The sequence below is a fragment of the Oncorhynchus kisutch genome, linkage group LG5 (genome assembly GCF_002021735.2).
Source record: "Oncorhynchus kisutch isolate 150728-3 linkage group LG5, Okis_V2, whole genome shotgun sequence".
Classification (NCBI taxonomy): domain Eukaryota; kingdom Metazoa; phylum Chordata; class Actinopteri; order Salmoniformes; family Salmonidae; genus Oncorhynchus; species Oncorhynchus kisutch.
The window spans coordinates 48,266,318-48,287,571 of record NC_034178.2 but is presented as its reverse complement, the minus strand read 5'-3'; the positions used below and the strand labels follow the sequence as shown (position 1 = coordinate 48,287,571).

The 21,254-nt window shown below is 40.9% G+C and overlaps 1 protein-coding gene across 1 annotated transcript in view; it reads right to left on the bottom strand.

Moving 5' to 3' along the window:
* LOC109891175 (ubiquitin carboxyl-terminal hydrolase 4-like) overlaps positions 1 to 20,702 on the bottom strand; it is a 31,038-nt gene extending 10,336 nt beyond the window's left edge. The window contains exons 1-13 of the mRNA XM_020483513.2: positions 20,514 to 20,702; positions 12,910 to 13,037; positions 12,581 to 12,711; positions 12,379 to 12,505; positions 12,107 to 12,252; positions 11,475 to 11,536; positions 9,229 to 9,375; positions 7,905 to 8,022; positions 7,578 to 7,751; positions 7,152 to 7,310; positions 6,793 to 7,017; positions 3,457 to 3,540; positions 1,788 to 1,882 (exon numbers count right to left, since the gene is read on the bottom strand). Coding sequence (XP_020339102.1) covers positions 1,788 to 1,882; positions 3,457 to 3,540; positions 6,793 to 7,017; positions 7,152 to 7,310; positions 7,578 to 7,751; positions 7,905 to 8,022; positions 9,229 to 9,375; positions 11,475 to 11,536; positions 12,107 to 12,252; positions 12,379 to 12,505; positions 12,581 to 12,711; positions 12,910 to 13,037; positions 20,514 to 20,665 — 1,748 coding nt within the window. The 5' untranslated portion in view covers positions 20,666 to 20,702. The remainder of the gene's footprint in view (positions 1 to 1,787; positions 1,883 to 3,456; positions 3,541 to 6,792; positions 7,018 to 7,151; positions 7,311 to 7,577; positions 7,752 to 7,904; positions 8,023 to 9,228; positions 9,376 to 11,474; positions 11,537 to 12,106; positions 12,253 to 12,378; positions 12,506 to 12,580; positions 12,712 to 12,909; positions 13,038 to 20,513) is intronic.
* Positions 20,703 to 21,254: the final 552 nt, after the last annotated feature.

Sequence of the window (21,254 nt, the reverse complement as noted above, 5' to 3'; positions counted from 1 at the left end):
TTAATACATTTTGTATCTGTGGTGGATACTGTACAGTGCCTCCAGAAAGTATTCATACCTCTAGACGTATTCCACATTTTGTTGTGTTACAGCCTGAATTCAAAATGGATAAAAACACATTTTCGTCACCCATCTACACACCATACCCCATAATGACAAAGCACAAATGTTTTGGAAAATTGATTGAAAATGAAATACAGAAATATCTAATTTACTTAAGTATTCACACCTCTGCGTTATTACATGTTAGAATCACATTTGGCAGCGATACCCAGAAAGACAAGTCTCTAAAAGCATTCCACACCTGAATTGTAATATATGTGCACATTATATTTTTTTTTAATTCTTCAAGCTCTGTCAAGTTAGTTGCTGCTAGACAGACATTTTAAAGTCTTGCCATAGATTTAAGTTAAAACTGTAACTAGGCCACTCAGGAACATTCTGTCGTCTTGGTAAACAACTCCAGCATATATTTGGCCTTGTATTTTAGGTTACCGTCGTGAGGAAAGGTGAATTTGTCTCCCAGTTTTCCTCTAGGATTTTGCCTCTGCTTAGCTCTATTCTGTTTCTTTTTATTCTAAAGAACTTCCTGACAAGCATACCCATAACATGATGCAGCCACCACCATGCTTGAAAATATAAGAGTGATATGCTGATGTGTTGTGTTTGTGTATTCAGGCCATCAAGTTAATTTCTTTGCCACATTTTTAGTTTTACTTTAGTGCATTATTGCAAACAGGATGGATGCACTTCCTTCTTTTCACACTGTAATTTAGGTTAGTATTGCAGAGTAACTAAAATGTTGATCAATCCTCAGTTTTTTTCTAATCATAGCCATTCAACTCTGTAACTGTTTTAATTGGCCTCATGGTGAAATCCTTGAGGGGTTTCCTTTCTCTCTGGCAACGAAGTTAGGAAGGACACCTGTATCTTTGTAGTGACTGAGTGTATTGAAACACCAGCCAAAGCGTAATTAATAACTTCACCATGCTCAAAGGGATATTCAATGTCTGTTTTTTTTACCCATCTACCAATAGGTGCCCTTCTTTGTGAAGCATTGGAAAACCTCCCTGGTCTTTGTGGTTGAAATTCACTGCTCGACTGAGGGACCTTACAGACAATTGTATGTGTTTATTTTATTTTACTAGGCAAGTCAGTTAAGAACAAATTCTTATTTTCAATGACGGCCTAGGAACAGTGGGTTAACTGCCTGTTCAGGGGCAGAACGACAGATTTGTACCTTGTCAGCTCGTGGATTTGAACTTGCAACCTTTCGGTTACTAGTCCAATGCTCTAACCACTAGGCTACCCTGCCGCCCCGTGTGGGGTACAGAGATGAGGCAGTCATTCAAAAGTCATGTTAAACACTATTATTGCTCACACAATGAGTCCATGCAACTTAAGTGACTTGTTAAGCAAATTTTTACTCATGATCTTATTTTGGCATGCCATAACAAAGGGTTGAATAATTATTCACTCGAGACATTTCAGCTTTTAATTAATTTGTAAACATTTCAAAAAAATAAAAAATAAATCCACATTGACATTATTGGGTATTATCTGTGGAGCCCTTAGCGACACAACATCTCAATTGAATCCTTTTTAAAATCAGGCTGTAACAAAACGTTTTAAAAAATCAAGGGTTTGTGAATAATTTGAAGGCACTGTACGTGGTTATTCTGTAAACTAATTTCCCTGGGACAATAAAGATACTGTTTGACGTCTGCTCATACCCAACCACTGTTCAATATGTTATCTTCCAGTGCAAGAGAAGAGACCAGGCTTACACAAATATGTCATCTTTCTCCATGATTTGGTTGAGTCCGTCGTCTCGTCTGTAGATCTTGTGGAACCGGTGATTGTAAACATCAGCCACCACCATCTAGGAAGACAGGAGGGAGCATTTATGGTTTCCTCTCAACTGGAGTCCCTTTATCAGACCCGTCAGTGGCACAAAATGTTATCCTCACAATTGAAAAAAGGCTACAAAGCATTAAATAATTGTAACCTAATCTACACATTTACTGGCCGATAGGGTTGGGTGGTATCCACATTTTCATACCGTTTCTGTACTTTACTGGGGTATACAGTATTACCGGAAGCCATCTTTTTTTTTTGGGGTGTGTGAATTTCTCTAGTCTGGGCACCAGTCTTTAGCTAACGTTCCACTCCTTGCCATTGCCAAAGAGACTGGCATTTCGGCAATCACAACATTCAATATGCAGCTGGATATATGGCAGAGTTGCTCATTGGTTGTTAGAAATAACATTAATATTTTCCATGGCAACATGTTGAACCTTAAAATAGGAATTAGAATTATAACAATGTCAAAAACAAATATTTAGCTGTTAGATAGGCAAGACGTTGTATTTTGAGGCTTAAAATCAATGCAAATAGGTTTTGTGGTTGGAATTGCAATGTGTTTAGATTGTTCGTAAATTCAATCTGGAGTACGCTCTGGGCATTTGTAAATTTAAGAGTGTTGTCAGATTGTCCATTCGTAAATTCAGAGTGTTTCGCTCTCGGAGCGTTCAGAGCGCACACTGGATGCTCTGGCCGAGGAGAAGGGTTGATCCGAGAGTTCTGACCCCACAAAGAGAGTCAAGCACCCAAGCTAACTGGCTAATGTTGGCTAGCTACTTCCAAACAACTCACTCTGCCAATTTTACTTGCCCTAGCAGAGCTGGTTAAGCTGTTTTCATGTTATCCATAGCATTGGGGAGTGTAGCTGTGGTGCTGCCAACAATTTAATTACGCTTTTTTTGCCAACATTTACTTACACAGGCCATTATCAACAGGTGTTGAGCATTCGTAAATTCATCAGTTATTCTGCACTCTGGCACAACTCAGACGAGAGTGCTCTGAAATCAGAGTAGATAGCCAGAATTTACGAAAGCACCCGTAGTTTCTGAATTTAGACGTGCTGTGTGGACAAACAAAAAACGGTTGCTTAGCAAACCTGATACCCCTGTTCTGAGGAGTGTAAAAAAAAAAAAATTAACGGTGATATAGTCCAAATATTTGGATAATCATTGTGATTGAAGAATAGCTGAGGGTTATCGAATCAGGATCAACTCCTCTGATCTCCTCGAGCTTATTAATAGAAGATGTTTGTAGATGGCAGAAAGGCCAGTCCCTGTTCGCTAAAGAGACTGGTACTCAGGCTAGAATGTCTCTGCTGTAACCAAGAAGCTTGATCTTGACACCAGGCGTGGATGCCCCAAATCCCCCTATTTTAATTTTTTTACTGTATTGAAATGTCAAAATATATGCCAGAGTATTGCCAGGCGTACTGACCGATACTTTTAATCCTATCAAGTCACAACAAAAATGTCATCATGAGCACACAAGCATAAAGGACATGTGTGCAAATGCCAGGCAGGGACTGTAAAAAGAGAGTCTAAAAGTACAATGGCCCTTATTCAACTAGCAGCACATAAAGGGTAAAGCTCTCACATTCTCAGCGAGGATTCCAGAAAGCCGGGACAAGGCGCTGCACAGGTCTGTCACTGAGCCAAGCTTGGGGACCACCACTCGGTACTGGAGATGAGAAAAAAAAGAGATGCAGAGGGAGAGAAAGAGAAGGATGGAGAGACAAATATTGACTTCGACACAGATGGTATGACTGCCGTCCACTCTGAAATCGAAGGCGTTGCAGCAGTATGTACAAAGACCACTGTTTCTAGGTCCCCATTAAAAAACTGGTCTTGTTTTGAGAACCACTTCAATGACTCAATGAGTATAGGCAAATATCTTATTTACTTTGCAGACCTCATCACGAAAACAGAAACACAACAGGGGCACCTCTGAACATTAACCATACACAGACACTATATTTGAATGAAATTCAACTAGCCCAGGTTTAAACTAATGAATGTTTTGTCTGAGGCTGTGCTTAAGAATATTACACTACCGTTCAAAAGTTTGGGGTCACTTAGAAACTGTAGTGTAGATGGTCCACTAAGAGTATCAGAAACCTTGACATTCTAATAACACCCACCCACAGGGATATTGTTGGAGAATGAAAACCCTTTCTTCTAAAAATGAAGGACTTTGCTAGATGGTCAAATATATACATTTCATTATGGGGTAAAATGTATTCTATTAACACGATGCTGGCACCTGTAATATATTATCCTCTACCTCATCTCCCTCTATATATCCCAGATAATTACTTTGAAGATACCTACAAAGCATTACATGGGCTTGCTCCTACCTATCTCTCTGATTTGGTCCTGCCGTACATACCTACACGTATGCTACGGTCACAAGACGCAGGCCTCCTAATTGTCCCTAGAATTTAAGCAAACAGCTGGAGGCAGGGCTTTCTCCTATAGAGCTCCATTTTTATGGAACGGTCTGCCTACCCATGTAAGAGACGCAAACTCGGTCTCAACCTTTAAGTCTTTACTGAAGACTCATCTCTTCAGTGGGTCATATGATTGAGTGTAGTCTGGCCCAGGAGTGGGAAGGTGAACGGAAAGGCTCTGGAGCAATGAACCGCCCTTGCTGTCTCTGCCTGGCCGGTTCCCCTCTTTCCACTGGGATTCTCTGCCTCTAACCCTATTACAGGGGCTGAGTCACTGGCTTACTGGGGCTCTTTCATACTGTCCCTGGGAGGGGTGCGTCACCTGAGTGGGTTGAGTCACTGATGTGATCTTCCTGTCTGGGTTGGCGTCTCCCCCCTTGGGTTGTGCCGTGGCGGAGATCTTTGTGGGCTATACTCGGCCTTGTCTCAGGATGGTAAGTTGGTGGTTGAAGATATCCCTCTAGTGGTGTGGGGGCTGTGCTTTGGCAAAGTGGGTGGGGTTATATCCTTCCTGTTTGGCCCTGTCCGGGGGTGTCCTCGGATGGGGCCACAGTGTCTCCTGACCCCTCCTGTCTCAGCCTCCAGTATTTATGCTGCAGTAGTTTATGTGTCGGGGGGCTAGGGTCAGTTTGTTATATCTGGAGTACTTCTGTCTTATTCGGTGTCCTGTGTGAATTTAAGTGTGCTCTCTCTAATTCTCTCTTTCTTTCTCTCTCTCAGAGGACCTGAGCTATAGGAACATGCCTCAGGACTACCTGACATGATGACTCCTTGCTGTCCTCAGTCCACCTGGCTGTGCTGCTGCTCCAGTTTCAACTGTTCTGCCTTATTGTTATTATTATTGGACCATGCTGGTCATTTATGAACATTTGAACATCTTGGCCATGTTCTGTTATAATCTCCACCCGGCACAGCCAGAAGAGGACTGGCCACCCCACATAGCCTGGTTCCTCTCTAGGTTTCTTCCTAGGTTTTGGCCTTTCTAGAAGTTTTTCCTAGCCACCGTGCTTCTACATCTGCATTGCTTGCTGTTTGGGGTTTTAGGCTGGGTTTCTGTACAGCACTTTGAGATATCAGCTGATGTACAAAGGGATATATAAATACATTTGATATTTACAGGCATGTTCTAGATTTTATTTGGGGTAACTCTCAGCAGTTTAGGTATAAAACATATATTTATATATTTTTTAAAATATAAGTCAGTCTTCCCCCCAAAAAGGTGGATCTGGTCTCCATAACTTGAGGAAGTACTGCTGGGCTATCAATGTCAAACATATCAGTATTTAGTTGTCATGTTGGAAGGGAGGGGCGAAACCCAGCTGGTACCAGATTTTGACCTGGCTTGGAATTTTTGGCAGAGTAAGACCACAACTGAACAATCACCCCACTGTTACAAACACTAGAACCTTGAGGGGTAAGATAAAAAGGGACCTTTATAAATCTCCTCCGTGGCACAAAAAGAGTATCCTAATTGGATGTAATACATTTGAGGTACAGAATACATTATCTGTTAGATCTATTTGATGAGCATTCTAAGCAACTCTTAAGCTTTACCCAAATTACAGAGAAATATAAGCTGCCACATAATGAATATTGGAGACACCTCCAGCTACGAAGTTATTTGTCAAAGTGGTTGGGAAACACCCTTACCTGTCCCATAGCCTTCCCGATAAAATTAATAATTTATAATCTGCTACAGATTAAATATCTGCTATATTTGGCTCTACATATATCCCACGAAGAGTGGAAATAATGCTTGTCTAATTTGAATACTATGTATAAAGAAATGGTAAACACATTTATTCAATTGGACTCCACAAAGTTAATACCAGAAGACCAATGTTGGATATGTAAAGGTGATGATGCCTCTAATACACATACTCTGGTCATGTCAAGTGCTAAGAGATTGGTGGAATAATATACAACAAGTTGATTGAGGTTATTAAGAAAGTTCCTGATCACAGTAAAACTGTATATGTTAGTCCTCATCTTCAGCTGTTGAGCCTATGTTTTCACTTCCTGGCCATCACAACTGCTAAGCACTTACTCTTAAGGCATTGGAAGAAAGAAGACCCCCCCCCTCCCTTTGATGAACGGGCCAGTACCATAGCACAGCTGGCTAGCTATGAGAATTTCTTACTCGCTTCTGGATAAACTACTTTGAATATACTTGGGGCCCCTTTCATTGCTTGGTCAAATGGACCTTAAAAGGTGAAATGTATCTAAAGTCAGTTTATAATGGGGTATAGCAGTGGTGCTATTATTTATTATCTATTAGTTCTCTCTTGTTTTTGGTGTGTCTGATATCATTGTTTGGTTTTATATTACTCTGTGTTTGTCTTGTCCTTTTCGTCATTGTTGTGAAATCCTTAATAAATAAAAAAAGATTGTTATAATAATGACAGTGTAAAGACATTGAGGGGGAACCGCAGCACACATCCAGTGTGTGTGTGTGTGTGTGTGTGTGTGTGTGTGTGTGTTACCTGTGTGGGTCTGGACTGGGGGTCAATGCGGACCAAGAACACCTCCATAGTGCGGTCCTTCTTCATGGGCAGAGGGAGTGTGAGGTAGCAGAATGGGTCAAAAGTCACAGAGATCTTGGCACACTCTGGACACACCAGAGTGGATTTGAACAGGCCATGGAATATGTCCACGATGATTGAGTCATTGCGCAGGCGATGATTAGTCCATGCTTCCTTAGCTACAATCTGTCACTCAGAAGAAGGGGGAAAAAAACTGTTAAGAGATTTGTACAGAGGTGATCACAAACGAGATAGGACTTAATGACAATGCTATGGGAAATCCTCCTTTCTAGCATCACCAAGATTGTGTGTATGTGTACCTCGTCTGGCCGCCCCCCTGCATCTTGCAGGGCCAGGTAAGGCTTCTTTTTAACACGGTTCAGGTCTTCGTGGAGCCCGTCCATCAGGAAGGCCAGCAACTCCTGGGAGTCCTGCTGCTGGTACCCTGAAAACTGGGGGGCGAAGCGACCCACTTGGGTCTGAGATAGAGGGGGAACACAGGGTGGAGGTTAGCAGACTGCAGCTTGTTAGTCACACGTGTTATAGTAATTATGACAGAGTGTTTCATGCTCATTGCTGTCTGCAATGAGTTCGTAAATTAGTAACTGACTACAGGATAAATCTACTGGTAACTGACAATTGGAAAATCTACTGGTCAAAAAGAGGATGAGGAAGGTGCACTCCAACAGAACTACATTGCAGTAACCTATAGAAATTCAGTCTCATGTATCCGTGGTGATGCTCACTTTAAAGGTGCGTGGAGCCACATAGCTGCTGCGGCTAAGCCACATCTGCTTGACCAGGTCTGCATAGGCCTCTGCGATCTCCCCCCTCATTCCTAATGGATTCTCCCGGTTGATCTCCGCCTCATACTGGTCATCTAGGAAGTACTCCGTGAGAGGACACGCGTTGCTCAGGCACTGCAACAAAACAGTGAGGTGAATAAGGGGGAAATATACAGTTCAAACTTTGTTTGGTGTGTGTGTGTGTGTGTGTGTGTGTGTGTGTGTGTGTGTGTGTGTGTGTGTGTGTGTGTGTGTGTGTGTGTGTGTGTGTGTGTGTGTGTGTGGTACCTGAAGAGCGGAGTTCATAAAACAGGTGTTGCCTAGGTTACTGAGACCACAGAGGCCAGGTTGGGATGGTGACTCTCTGTAGTTGTAGGAGGAGCTGTATGAATTGTAACCTCCCAATCTGTAGAAACAGTAAGGTTTAGTCCACTGTTTAACAGGTCAAACATCAATGGATTGTACAAATATTCCAAAACATACACTATCGGTCAAAAGTTTTAGAACACCTACTCATTCAAGGCTTTTTATTTTTACTATTTTCTACATTGTGGAATAATAGTGGAGACATCACAACTATGAAATAACACATATGGATTCATGTAGTAACCACAAAAAAAAGTGTTAAACAAGTCCAAATATATTTTATATTTGAGAATTTTCAAAAATAGCCAACCTTTGCCTTGAGGAAAGCTTTGTACACTCTTGGCATTCTCTCAACCAGCTTCACCTGGATTGCATTTAAATTTTTAAAAGTTACTAAAGGACACCAATAAGAAGAAGAGACTTGTTTGTGCCAAGAAACACAAGCAATGGACATTAGACTGGTGGAAATGTGTCCTTTGGTCTGAGGAGTCCAAATTTGAGATTTTTGGTTTGAATCGCTGTGTCTTTGTGAGATGCAGAGTAGGTGAACAGATGATCTCTGCATGTGTGGTTCCCACCGTGAAGAATGGGGAGGTGTGATGGTGCTTTGCTGGTGACTCTGTTGGTGATTTATTTAGAAATCAAGGCACACTTAACCAGCACGGCTACCACAGCATTCTGCAGCGATACACCATCAAATCTGGTTTGCGCTTAGTGGGACTATCATTTGTTTTTCCAACAGGATAATGACCCAAAACACACCTCCAGGCTGTGTAAGGGCTATTTGACCAAGAAGGAGAATCATGGAGTGCTGCATCAGATGACCTGGCCTCCACAATCACCCAACCTCAACCCAATTGAGATGGTTTGGGATGAGTCGGACAGCAGAGTGAAGGAAAAGCAACCAACAAGTGCTTCAGCATATATGTGGGAACTCCAAGACTGTTGGAAAATCATTCCAGGTGAAGCTGGCTGAGAAAATGCCAAGAGTGTGCAAAGCTGTCATCAAGGCAAAGGGAGGCTATTTGAAGAATCTCAAATATGAAATATGGTTACTACATGATTCCATGTGTTATTTCATACAATGTAGAAAATAGTAAAAATAAAGAAAAACCCTTGAATGAGTAGGTGTTCTAAAACTTTTGACCGGTAGTGTAAATGAGACTCCATTGACTTGGTCTGACTGGCTAGTGATATCCCAGTGACTGCATATTGTGGCATAGTGATAAAAACACAGTTTGCTTGCCTATTGCCAGAGGAGGTGCTGTTGTTCAGTGTATAGCCAGAGTTGCTGCTGCTGTCCCCATTTGTTACTGTTGAGGAGATGGTTGTCGATGAGTTGGAAGAGAGCTTTGGAGAGGTAGTGAAATTCCTTGATGTAGCCGTACTGGATCTGAATAACATGAACATAGACTTACTGGATATGTTTCAGACACATTATCTGATATATACTATTTTCTGCATTCAAACATTAGGGTTGAGCGGTATCCAGATTTTCATATAGTTTACGGTATTACCGTCTTAGTACACATGGGGTGCCTGAAATGGTAAAAAGCCCATTGGATGTCTTTTACCAGAATGCTAACAAAATCAGCACAAAAGCTCATTTCCATGGAGGTTGCTAGCTAAATATGCTTACAAGAGCTAACTAAAATAAACAAATAGCAAAGACAGGCAATCCAGCTTTGAATGTCATTTTGTAATTACAAGCAAATGTGAACGAGAGATTGTGGGGGGAGCGAGCAGTCAGGCCGAGAACAGAGAGGAGGGGAAAAAAACACACACAGAAAACCAAGATGGCAGCACCAGCTGTACAGATAACCCATCCAAACAGGCTTTGACTTCTGAAACACAGCAGAAAGCTAGTACAATTTGATGCCCCGCCACCTTATTAATTAAGTCACTTACTTTGATAACTAGCAAGTTAAACTTAAGGGAATTGTATAAGAAATATATTGCTGCATTTTGTAAACACATATCTAAAATCCTTTTAATTGTAATTCCTGCTCAGTATCAGACAAATTTTGTGCTTCCGTTACACTTCTCCACTCAGATAAAAATTCACGAATGGGCATTGTATTGGCTGACAGCGCTCCTCTGACTGATGTGTTGTTTGGTGTAGTCAGCCTACTTTTCTCTGTCAGAAAAACATTAGAAAATGTAGTCCGCTACATTCTTTCTATGATAAAACATTGGAAATATGATGGCCATGCATCGTTTTTGCAAAAAAGACCTTGCTTTTTTTTGTAAGCTCATTTACTTGGGTGGCTGCCAGCCAAATACTGTTGCACTTCAGTTGTTATCTGATGAAAATTAAGCTACTATCTGCCAAATGTGTTGCCCTAAAGTATTTTCTGCAAAGGAAAACTATAGTTGCACATCCCTGATTAGACTATTGAAGTAAATAAAACACTTTCTATATAAATAACAATCCCTGTCAATACATAGCTGGACTCACCTGCTCCCACTTTCTCCCATTGTGCTATTTACAAACAAACATGACTGGCTCAACTGTTCTGGGGAACTATGGCAATCATGGCTTCATGTAAATGTAAAATAATGTGACAGGTAAAATAAAGAACGTGATCTGCTTTATCTCCTAACATATTGCACAAGTGGACTACAGGTATTTACTTCAAAAGTAGCTACAAATATTAAAACTTCAAAGGTTTTTCAATACCGTTGAAACTATCTCGTGGCTATTACCAAATACCCTGGTATATAGTATACCGCCCAAGCCTATCAGACAGAAAATAGTAAATGTGACAATTCAAGTGGGGTTGCAAAGCTACAGGTCATTTATTAAAGTTTCGTGAATCTTCTGTAATTTTTGAAATAAACAGAAAATCTATGACAATCTATCGTAATTTATACTTGGATTTTTTATATTTTTTATGTATTCATATATATTCATTTTTTTCCTGATATTTTCCACTAGATGTTCAAGACGGTATCTAGTATGGTTCAAGAGAAAATAGCCTAATAATTAAAAAATGATCAACAATGGCATTATTTTCAATAAACTCTGCAACTATTCCCACTATTTACTTTTCACACCCGTCACCAGTTTGAGGCCAAAACATTGAAAACAAATACATTGACAATGTGTGTAAAAAATAAAATGTAAAGGATATTTCATGCTGAACCCCCCATATTAAAACACCAATGGGTTTCACTATGTTGATGGTTAATATTTAGGATAACGTTTACAGCTTGGTCATTCTATTCTTTTTTAAATTTAAAAATCTGAATTATTTCTTAAATTTGACATGTAATAAGGCTAAAGATAATATTACAGACACCTGTGATAATCTGAAGTACCCAAAATGGCCACTAGACATCTTGTGCTAGATAACATAATATCCTTGAAAGATAACAAAATTCTAGTAGTTTACTGATGAACTTCGAAAGATCCAGTAATATAGTGCCGCTTTGCAACCTTAGTCAAAGTCCTAGAATTGAGGATGGGTAACCATATAATGATAGACTTACTTTGGATGGGAGGCTTGTCTGGGCCACGTGCCGTCCTCGTTCTTGCATTCAATCACAAGCACCTGTGTGGGCATCACACTAGTGAGAGCCGTGCTGAACCCAGCTGATTTCAACAACTGTGTCATAACATAACATGTGTCATAACATACTCATGTATGAATGTACATTTGACCGGCATTTTAGCTATGATGTGATGTTTGGGGGCAAATAGTTAGTCAGTTATAAGCCTGCCTGACTGAGTGGCAGTGGAATTAGCCTGGCAAGCAGATCGTGAATAACACCTGAGGAAATCAAATTTGGCAGTCTGCCTGGAAATGTATTCGTAAAACCAATACATTTTCCGAATAATTTTCAGATTAGATGATTTTCTGTTCTCCTCTCATTTTAATTCAAGTACTTTTAAAGTATCAAGGTATTCCAGTATTGTAATTTCAAAGTGCCAAATTCAAGTACTTTAAGCACCTCAAGCGAACCCTGCTCATGAGATTATAAGCAGCTTCCCCTCAAAAATATTCATGTGTGCGGTGTGTCTAAAGAAGAAAGTGCCAGTGTGCAAAGGGTCTAGTTCTAGTTGTGTGTGGCCTAGTAGTGAGTGAGCGGATTTGGATGTTGGGGTGGAGCCAGTAATCTACCTGGCCCTGGAAGAGACCAGCATCCTGTACGGTGCTGTCTGGCTTGTTCAGCTGCTCGTACGTGTTGCTCATGTACTTGTTCCACAGTCGAGTCTCCTTCCCCGTTGGGATCTCAAATAGTGACCGCATCTCCTTCTCTATGGTGTCTGGACAGGACACACACAATATTTAGTTAATTAAAAGTCAGAAGTGGCTGAAGATGATACATATCTAGTTAGTTCACACGTGAGTTTGCTCTCTGACTCACAGTACAGTACACTGTTCTCTCTCACCTATAGTGTCAGCTTTGCTGAAATGACGTGTGACCACATTGTCCATGTTGTCATTCTCACACAAGTTGAGCTCCAACAGATAGACCTCCACTTTACAGTGCTTGACAAACATGCCGTGTTCAACCACCTAGATAGAAAGCACAAGGTTAAAGAGAGAGACTAAAGCAAAAGAGTGAAAATATACATTTTTTAATGGTATCACCTTTCTGACGATGGGACGCTGGCCCTCAAGGCAACCATACCAGCTGACAAACTTGTTCCATGCCTCAGTGGGCACTAGGACATAGTCCAACTCATCTATAAGGTGCTCCTTCAGGATCTGGGTCTCATGGTCTAAGGAGAAAGAGCGAGTGTGTCAAGGTAAGTTTATGACAAGTTTTGAGCACTCTTTATTTAGAGTGCTCGTTTATAACTAGTTTTGCACTTATTAGAATCATGCTCACAGCAGAGACAAAAGAAAACACACAGGCCTACACACAGATTAAAATACAATGTGACATTTTGTGGAAGTGAATATGATGCCTGCATTACCTGAGAACAGGCCAGAGTTGTCAACAGGGCCGGGATAGAGACTGTGCTCTCCAACATTGTACATATCCCAACTGTCAAATCCCACATATTTCTTCCACTGCTTGAACCACCGACTATCAATCAGAAACCTGCAAAAAGAAGTGCTACTGTATTGGGTGGAATGATAACTTGCAGGTTAAAATGTATATCACACAACGGTAAAACAAATGTTTTATATAAACTTGCCCTGCATGCAGACAACCTGTGCGACTAGTTTCTAAATTATGTCTAACAATTGCTAGGTTTCAATCAGTGACAGATTATCAAGTGAATATTCCAAAATCTGCATAAAAGCAATATGAGCATTTTTAAACCAGAGATGTTTCCATCAAATTGACTTCTTGCAGATAAGTCTGTGAATGATGCAGTCATTTTGCAGTTATATTCCCATGTACCAAATAAAAACATTTAATTAACGCAACATCCCACAATTTCAAAGATTTTACTGAGTTACAGTTCATATGAGGAAATCAGTCAATTGAAATAAATGTATTAGGCCCTAAACTATGGATTTCGCATGACTGGGAATATAGATACACTGCATTCGGAGAGTATTCAGACCCCTTCACTTTTACTACATTGTTACGCTACAGCCTTATTCCAAAGTGGATTAAATCATTTGTTTTTCCTCAATCTACACATAATACCCCATAACGACAAAGCAAAAAAAACGTTAAATTTTTTTAACAGAAACACCGTATTTCCATAATTATTCAGACCCTTTGCTAGGAGACTCAAAATTGAGGTCCGGTGTGTCCTGTTTCCATTGATCATCCGTGAGAAGAAGTTTCTACAACTTGATTGGCGTCCACCTGCAGTCAATTCAATTAATTGGTCATGTTTTGGAAAAGCTCACACCAGTCTATTTAAGATCCCACAGTTGACAGCCTATGACAGAGAAAAAAACAAGCCACGAGGCCGAAGGAATTGTCTGCGTTGCTCCAAGACACGATTGTGTTGAGGCACAGTTCTGGGGAAGGGTAAAAAAAAAAGTCTGCAGCATTGAAGGTCTCCAAACCACAGTGGCCTCCGTCATTCTTAAAGGAAGAAGTTATGAACCTAGACTCTTCCTAGAGTTGGCCACCCGGCCAAACTGAGCAATCGTGGGAGAAGGGCCTTGGTCAGGGAGGTGACCAAGAACCTGATGGTCACTGACAAAGCTCCAGAGTTCCTCTGTGGAGATAGAAATTGCAGCACTCCACCAATCAGGCCTTTATGGTAGTGTCCAGACGGAAGCCACTCCTCAGTAAAGGCACATGACCGCCTGCTTGGAGATAGTCAAAAGGCACCTAAAGGACTCTGACCATGAAAAACAAAATTCTCTGGTCTGATGAAACCAAGATTGAACTCTTTGGCCTGAATGCCAAGCGTCACATCTGGAGGAAACCAGGCACCGCTCATCACCTGGCCAATACCATCCCTACGGTGAAGCATGGTGGTGGCAGTATCATGCTGTGGGGATGTTTTTCAGCGGGTAGGGACTGGGAGACTAGTCAGGATCGAGGGAAAGATGAACGGAGCAAAGTACAAGAGAGATCCTTGATGAAAATCCGCTGCAGAGCACTCAGGACCTCAGGCTGGGGCAAAGGTTCACCTTCCAACAGGACATTGACCCTAAGCATAGAGCTTCGGGACAAGTCTCTTTATGTCCTTAAGTGGCCCAGCCAGAGCCCGGACTTGAACACGATCAAATATCTCTGGAGAGACCTGAAAGGTAGGAAACAAGACCTCTACTACGATGATCCTCAACACTGGGGCTCCACAAGGGTGCGTACTCAGCCCCCTCCTGTACTCCCAGTTCACCAATGACTGCATGGCCAAGCACGCCACCAACGCAATCATCAAGTTCGCAGACTACACAATAGTAGTAGGCTTGATGACCAACAATGACAGCCTACAGGAAGGTGGTGAGGGCTCTGAGAGTGTGGTGCCAGGAAAATAACCGCTCACTCAATGTCAACAAATCAAAGAAGATGATCGTGGAACTTCAGGAAACAGCAGAGGGAGCACCCCTCTATCCACATCAATGGGACTGCAGTGGAGAAGGTGGAAAGCTTCAAGTTCCTTGGCGTACACATCACTGACAAACTGAAACGGTCCACCCACACAGACAGTGTGGTGAAGGCGCAACAGAGCCTCTTCAACCTCAGGAGGCTGAAAACAAATTGGTTTGGCACCTAAATCCCTCACCAACTTTTACAGACACACAGAGGGTAGTGTGGTATGCCGAACGCATCACCGGGGGCAAACTACCTGCCCTCCAGGACACCTACAGCACCCGATGTCACAGGAAGGCCAAAAAGATCATCAAGGATAATAACCACCCGATCCACTGCCTGTTCATCCCATTATCATCCAGAAGGTGAGGTCAGTACAGGTGCATCAAAGCTGGGACCGAGACTGAAAAACAGCTTCTAACTCAAGGTCATTAGACTGTTAAAATAACCATCACTAGCACAGAGGCTGCTGCCTATATACATAGACTTGATATCACTGGCCACTTTAATAAATGGAACATTAGTCACGTTAATGTTAACATATTTTGCATTACTCATCTCGTATGTATTTACTGTATTCTATTCTACTGTGTCTATGCCACTCTGATATTGCTCATCCATATATTTGATATATTCTTGATTCCATTCCTTTAGTTAAATGTGTGTTGTGTATTGGGTATATGTTGTGAAATTGTTAGATATTACAGCACTGTCAGAGCTAGAAACACTAGCATTTCGCTACACCCGTAAACACATCTGCTAAGCATGTGACCAATAAAACTTGATTTGAAAATAGCTGTGCAGCAAAGTTCCTCATCCAAACTGACAGAGCTTAAGAGGATCTGCAGAGAAGAATGGGAGAAACTCCCCAAATACAGGTGTGCCAAGCTTGTAGCATCATACCCAAGAACACTTGAGGCTGCAATCGCTGCCAAAGGTGCTTCAAAAAAGTACTGAGTAAAGGGTCTGAATACTTTTGTAAATGAGATTTCAGTTTATTTTATAAATTCGCCAAAATTTCTAAAAACCTGTCTTGCTTTGTCATTATGGGGTAGTGTGTGTAGATAAAGAAAAAAACAATTTAATCTATTTTAGAATAAGGCTGTAACATAACAAAATGTGTTAAATACTTTTTGTCTGTAGCGTATGCCTGCCCATACCATAACTCCACCTCCACCAAGGGGCAATCTGTTCACAACGTTGACATCAGCAAACCGCTCGCCCACATGAAGGCTTATGGTAGAGAAATTAAATCCCGACAACAGCTCTGGTGGACATGCCTGCTGTCAACATGCCAATTACACACTCCCTCAAAACTTGCCACATCTGTGGCATTGTGTTATTGTCCCCAGCACAAAGGGCACCTGTGTAAAGATCATGCTGTTTAATCAGCTTCTTGATATGCCACACTTGTCAGGTGGATGGATTATCTTCGCAAATGAGAGATGCTCACTAACAGGGATGTTAACAAATTTGTGCACAACATGAGAAGCTTTTTTGTGTGTTTAGAACATTTCTGGGATCTTTAATTTCAGCTCATGAAACCAAATATGTTGCGTTTATATTTTTGTTCAGTGTAGTTAAAATGGGTTTCCAGAGCATTTTCAACTCCGAAGGTTTTCTCACAAAAAATGTTGCTTTATATAGCGAGTGTGCCCACTCTGGTATTGGCACATGCGCTCTAGCCAACAACTCTCTGTGCGTTCCAAATGGCTAAAACTCACGTAAAGCCTACATGAGACTTTTATTGACAAAAGAGCAAGATGTTTTTTTCTTCAAACGGCAGCCAAGCATCATGTCACCAGAATAAGACACTCGATATTTATTGGAAAGGAGCATCAAGCTCTACACGTTGCACTTTCACCACCCTGAAGTTGATCATAACTTACTTAATCTGTAGCCTAATAAACTGCATGCTTCCTCGAAGAGCCATAGTGGGAGGACCACACGTCATCGTGTGACTCATTTACATCAACATTTCATGCATTATTGATTTTACTGACACAAAAAGGATGACACGTTGTCTAGCGTATTTAGTATTTTCGGCATTAGGAAAGTTTAACAAAAAAAGTTATTTTTCCATCAGGCCCGTCATGACATTTATCCAAAATGTACTTTACTTGCATAAAAAGGTTGAATGGAAACCTGGTTAGTGTTAGTATTAATCTGTCAACATATTATGCAACTCCAAAACAAACTGTCTTGCGCTCTAGGTCACATTCACATATAGTAACAGTGAGCTAGGATGTCTTTAATCTCATCTCAAGCAGGATTACACATGGTCCAAAGCCCAGGCAAGGGAAACTTTATTTCTAAAGAACCCTTATTAGAATTGAGAACTTTGTGACTAAATTAGCTAGGTGTACTTTAAATGAGACACATGGCAATGCAACTAAAGCCTTTACAATGCCCATCTCAGCTGTGTTTAAAATGAGGTCAGGAGTCAGCATACTAGGCTCTATTTACACAGCCAGGCCAATTTTGATCTTTTGCGCAATTATTGACAAAACATCAGATCTGTTTGGTCAAAAGATCAATTGGTGGCAAAAAAAAAAACAATTGGGCTGCCTGTGTAAATTCAGCCATAGTCTGTCAGATAGCCCATAGCTGCCCAGCTGATAGGTGCGTTTAGCAACGCGGTATATTTACATACACTAGCGTTGCTGTCAATTGTATTGGGTTGCACAAAGACATTCCATGGGAAGCCAGAAGTGAAATTGAATTCCATTTTAATTTACTGTGCCAGTGGGCAGGAGAGTTGGTCATTATAATGGGGGAATTTCAGACAAAATATCTAAAGGATCGTATTAAGAGATTTTCCAAAAGTGGGTCTGTTGACTCTGGTTACCTCATGTCAAAATAAAAGTCCTGCACGTGCATCATATGAAGACAAAAAAGAAACAACTTGTAGGGGACTTATTTTTTACATGTTTTTATATTTAACTAGGCAAGTCAGTTAAGAACAAATTCTGATTTACAATGATGGCCTACCCCGGACGATACTGGGCCAATTGTGCGCCAACCTATGGGACTCCCAATCACGGCCAGATGTGATGCAGCCTGGATTCAAACCAGGTACTGCAGTGACGCCTCTTGCACTGAGATGCAGTGTCTAAGACCACTGTGCCACTTGGGAGCTCATGAGGTAAGCAGAGGGAGTGGGTCTACAACACACCAACGTCTGGAAAGTATGTTTATTAATACCATCCTTTAAAATATTTGGCCTCAAATACCCAACAATCCTGCCCTCCGGCACAGTAAGTTGAAATGGAGTTGTATTTAACTTCGCTTCCCACTAACTGTTTTTGTGCAACCCAATACAGTTTAAACCAATGCTCGTGTATGTAAATACAGTGCCTTTAGAAAGGATTCATACACTTACACATTTTGTGTTAGTTCAAAATGGATTAAATAGTTTTTTTCCGTTCTCACCCATCTACACACAATACCCCATAATCAAAGTAAAAACATGTTTTTAGAAATGTTTGCAAATGTATTGAAAATTAAATACATTCATCTAATTTGTATTAGTATTCACTATGTAGAGTATTCAATACTTTGTCGAAGCAACTTTAGTGGTGATTACAGCTGAGAGTCTTTCAGGGTATCCAGTTCAAATGCAAAGCATTAGCTAGCATGTAAAATAGTTAACTTTAGTTCGCAGTCACTCATTATCGCATTGAACAGGGGCTTTTTGACTACACCTCGCTATGTCGTAACTAGTTAGCCGGCTAGCAAGCTAATGTGAACAGACACCTAGATTGTTCAATATTTGCACATAATTATTTTTTGAATTCTTCAAGCTCTGTCAAGTTGATTGTTGTTCATTGTTGCCACATTCTTTGCAGTGTTACTTAAGCACCTTGTTACAAACAGGATGCATGTTTTGGAATATGTTTTATTCTGTACAGGCTTCCTTATTTTCACTCTGTCAATTAGCTTAGCGTTGTGTAGTAATTACAATGTTGTTGATCTATTCACAATGTTTTCTCTTATCATAGCCATTAAACTAACCGTTATAAAGTCACCATTGGCCTCATGGTGAAATCCCTGAGTAGTTTCCTGCCTCTCTGGCAACTGAGTTAGGAAGGACTCCGGTATCTTTGTAGTGACTGTGTGTATTGATACACCATCCAAAGTGAAATTAATAACTTCACCATGCTCAAAGGGATATTCAGCATCTACTTTTTTAAATTTTGTTTTTAACCCTTCTTTGCAAGGCATTGAAAAAAAACTCCCTGGTCTTTGTGGTTGAATCTGTGCTTTTAATTCCCTACTCGATTGAGGGACCTTACAGATAATTGTTTGTGTGGAGTACAGAGATGGATATGTTAACCACTATTAATCAACACAGAATGAGTCCATGCAACATATGATGCAATTTGTTAATAACATTTTACCATAACAAAAGGGGTAGAATACTTTATTCACTCAAGACATTTCAGCTTCTCATTTTGTATTACTATAATTTTTTAAATTCTACAAACAAAATTTCTGGGTGTTGTGTAGATCAATGAGACATCTAAATTTAATCTATTTTAAACTCAGACTGTAGCAACAAAATGTGGGAAAAGTAAAGGGGTGTGAATAATTTCTGAAGGCACTGTACACCTGCGTTGCTAAAAACACCTACCCAGTTGACATTGCCCTGTTTAGAAAGACTCGAAGGCCAAAACAATCGAAGTTGTCTGTAAGTCTTGCCCCAAAAACATATCATACTTGCCATCGATCCCAACTTAAACGATTGCTTACTTAACCTAAATAAACACGTTGTGAATTTAGCTACGGTTATTTAGATGTACCATAACAAACTAAACGTTATGACCCGGCAGCTTGCTGTCTCAAGACAACGTGTTCAGGGATTCAGTGTTTAATAGTCGCAGGTACTGGTAGTGCCTGTCTGGTTAGCCTTGCTCTACTGAGCCCACATTGGTTGTTTCCCGTCCCTTGTTGTTCAGTATGGATATGGCTAGTTAAAGTTAAAACCTTGCAAAGATCTTAACTGGAAACCTGTGGCCTTGGCAACTGAATATCTGAGAGGGCCAGTCGCTGGGTGTTATCCAGTTTCAATGACAAAGCATTAGTTAGCTTGTAAAATAGCTAACGTTAGCTAGATAACATTACTTCGTAGTCACTCGTTATCGCATTGAACAGGGGCCTTTTGACGACACCTCGTCATGTCGTAACTAGTTAGCCGGCTAGCAAGCTAATGTGAGTAGACAGAGTTAACTTGCGCAATGCCTTCGCTTGGATAGCTTGCCGGCTAGCTAACCTTAGTTATTAACTAAGTACAACTAGCTAGCACTAGCTACAGTAACTATCGGGCGAGAAAAAACGTTAAGTTGTTCATGTTAGTCACATGTCTACTCTGGCCCAACTAACCCCTCAAATCAAACGATTTCCCGTTCAATGCAATAGGAACCGGTTTACCCGTCTCTTGACAGGCCTATGCTACTAGGTAGCTAGCTGGCTAACGTTAGTTCCCGTGAACTGAAAAGTAGCTAGCCTAGCTAACATTACCGTAGCTATTGTCTAGCTGCTAAAGATATATTCAAAACACTTCCTTACCACTCGTCGCTCTTTCGTAGAGTTGTTTTGAGAAGTGTTCCAATACTCTGTTTTTGACTCTCGGTTGAAGGTGTAGGTATTTGAGCGGCTACAGACTCGGGCTCGGGGTCTGCCGCGCTACCCGACTCGGGTCCGCCTCCCTCGGCCATCATGCAGTGAGTGAGCCGGAGTCGTGAACGCGCAGTAGAAGAACCGCGGATGCACGAGCACCACAATGTTGGTGAGATTTGCTGTTTCCGTGATCTGGGGGTCATTCCTAGTTACCACAGCCACAAAGTCATTAACACCCCCATTTTTTAAATTACATTTCTTAAAATTCATATTTAAACCTAACCCTACCCAAATTTTACTTTGTGGCTGTGATATCTAGTAGAAACCGCAGAAAGTTGCTGGAGCTTGACGGTATAGGGCTCCACTAAAGTAGAAGCAACTTCTTAATGTATTGGAACTATCTGTAATTACTATCATCAACTTGGTAGGCAAATACTTTGCTTACAATTTTCTTAGATTAAAAGTTCACGACAGTCAGATAGCTAAATGATGCCTTCAGTGTTTGCTGTCTTCAGAAAGGTCCCAAGCCATTGCCATGACAACTGGGTTCCTTGTGTCTCTTTGCAATTAAGAGGTAAATAAAACTCAACTGCAATTTAGTCAAAACAGTCTTTATACAAAAACACAAGGGAAATGTTAAAAAATGAATTGGGAGAAATAAATATAAAAAATAACACATTGCATAAAACT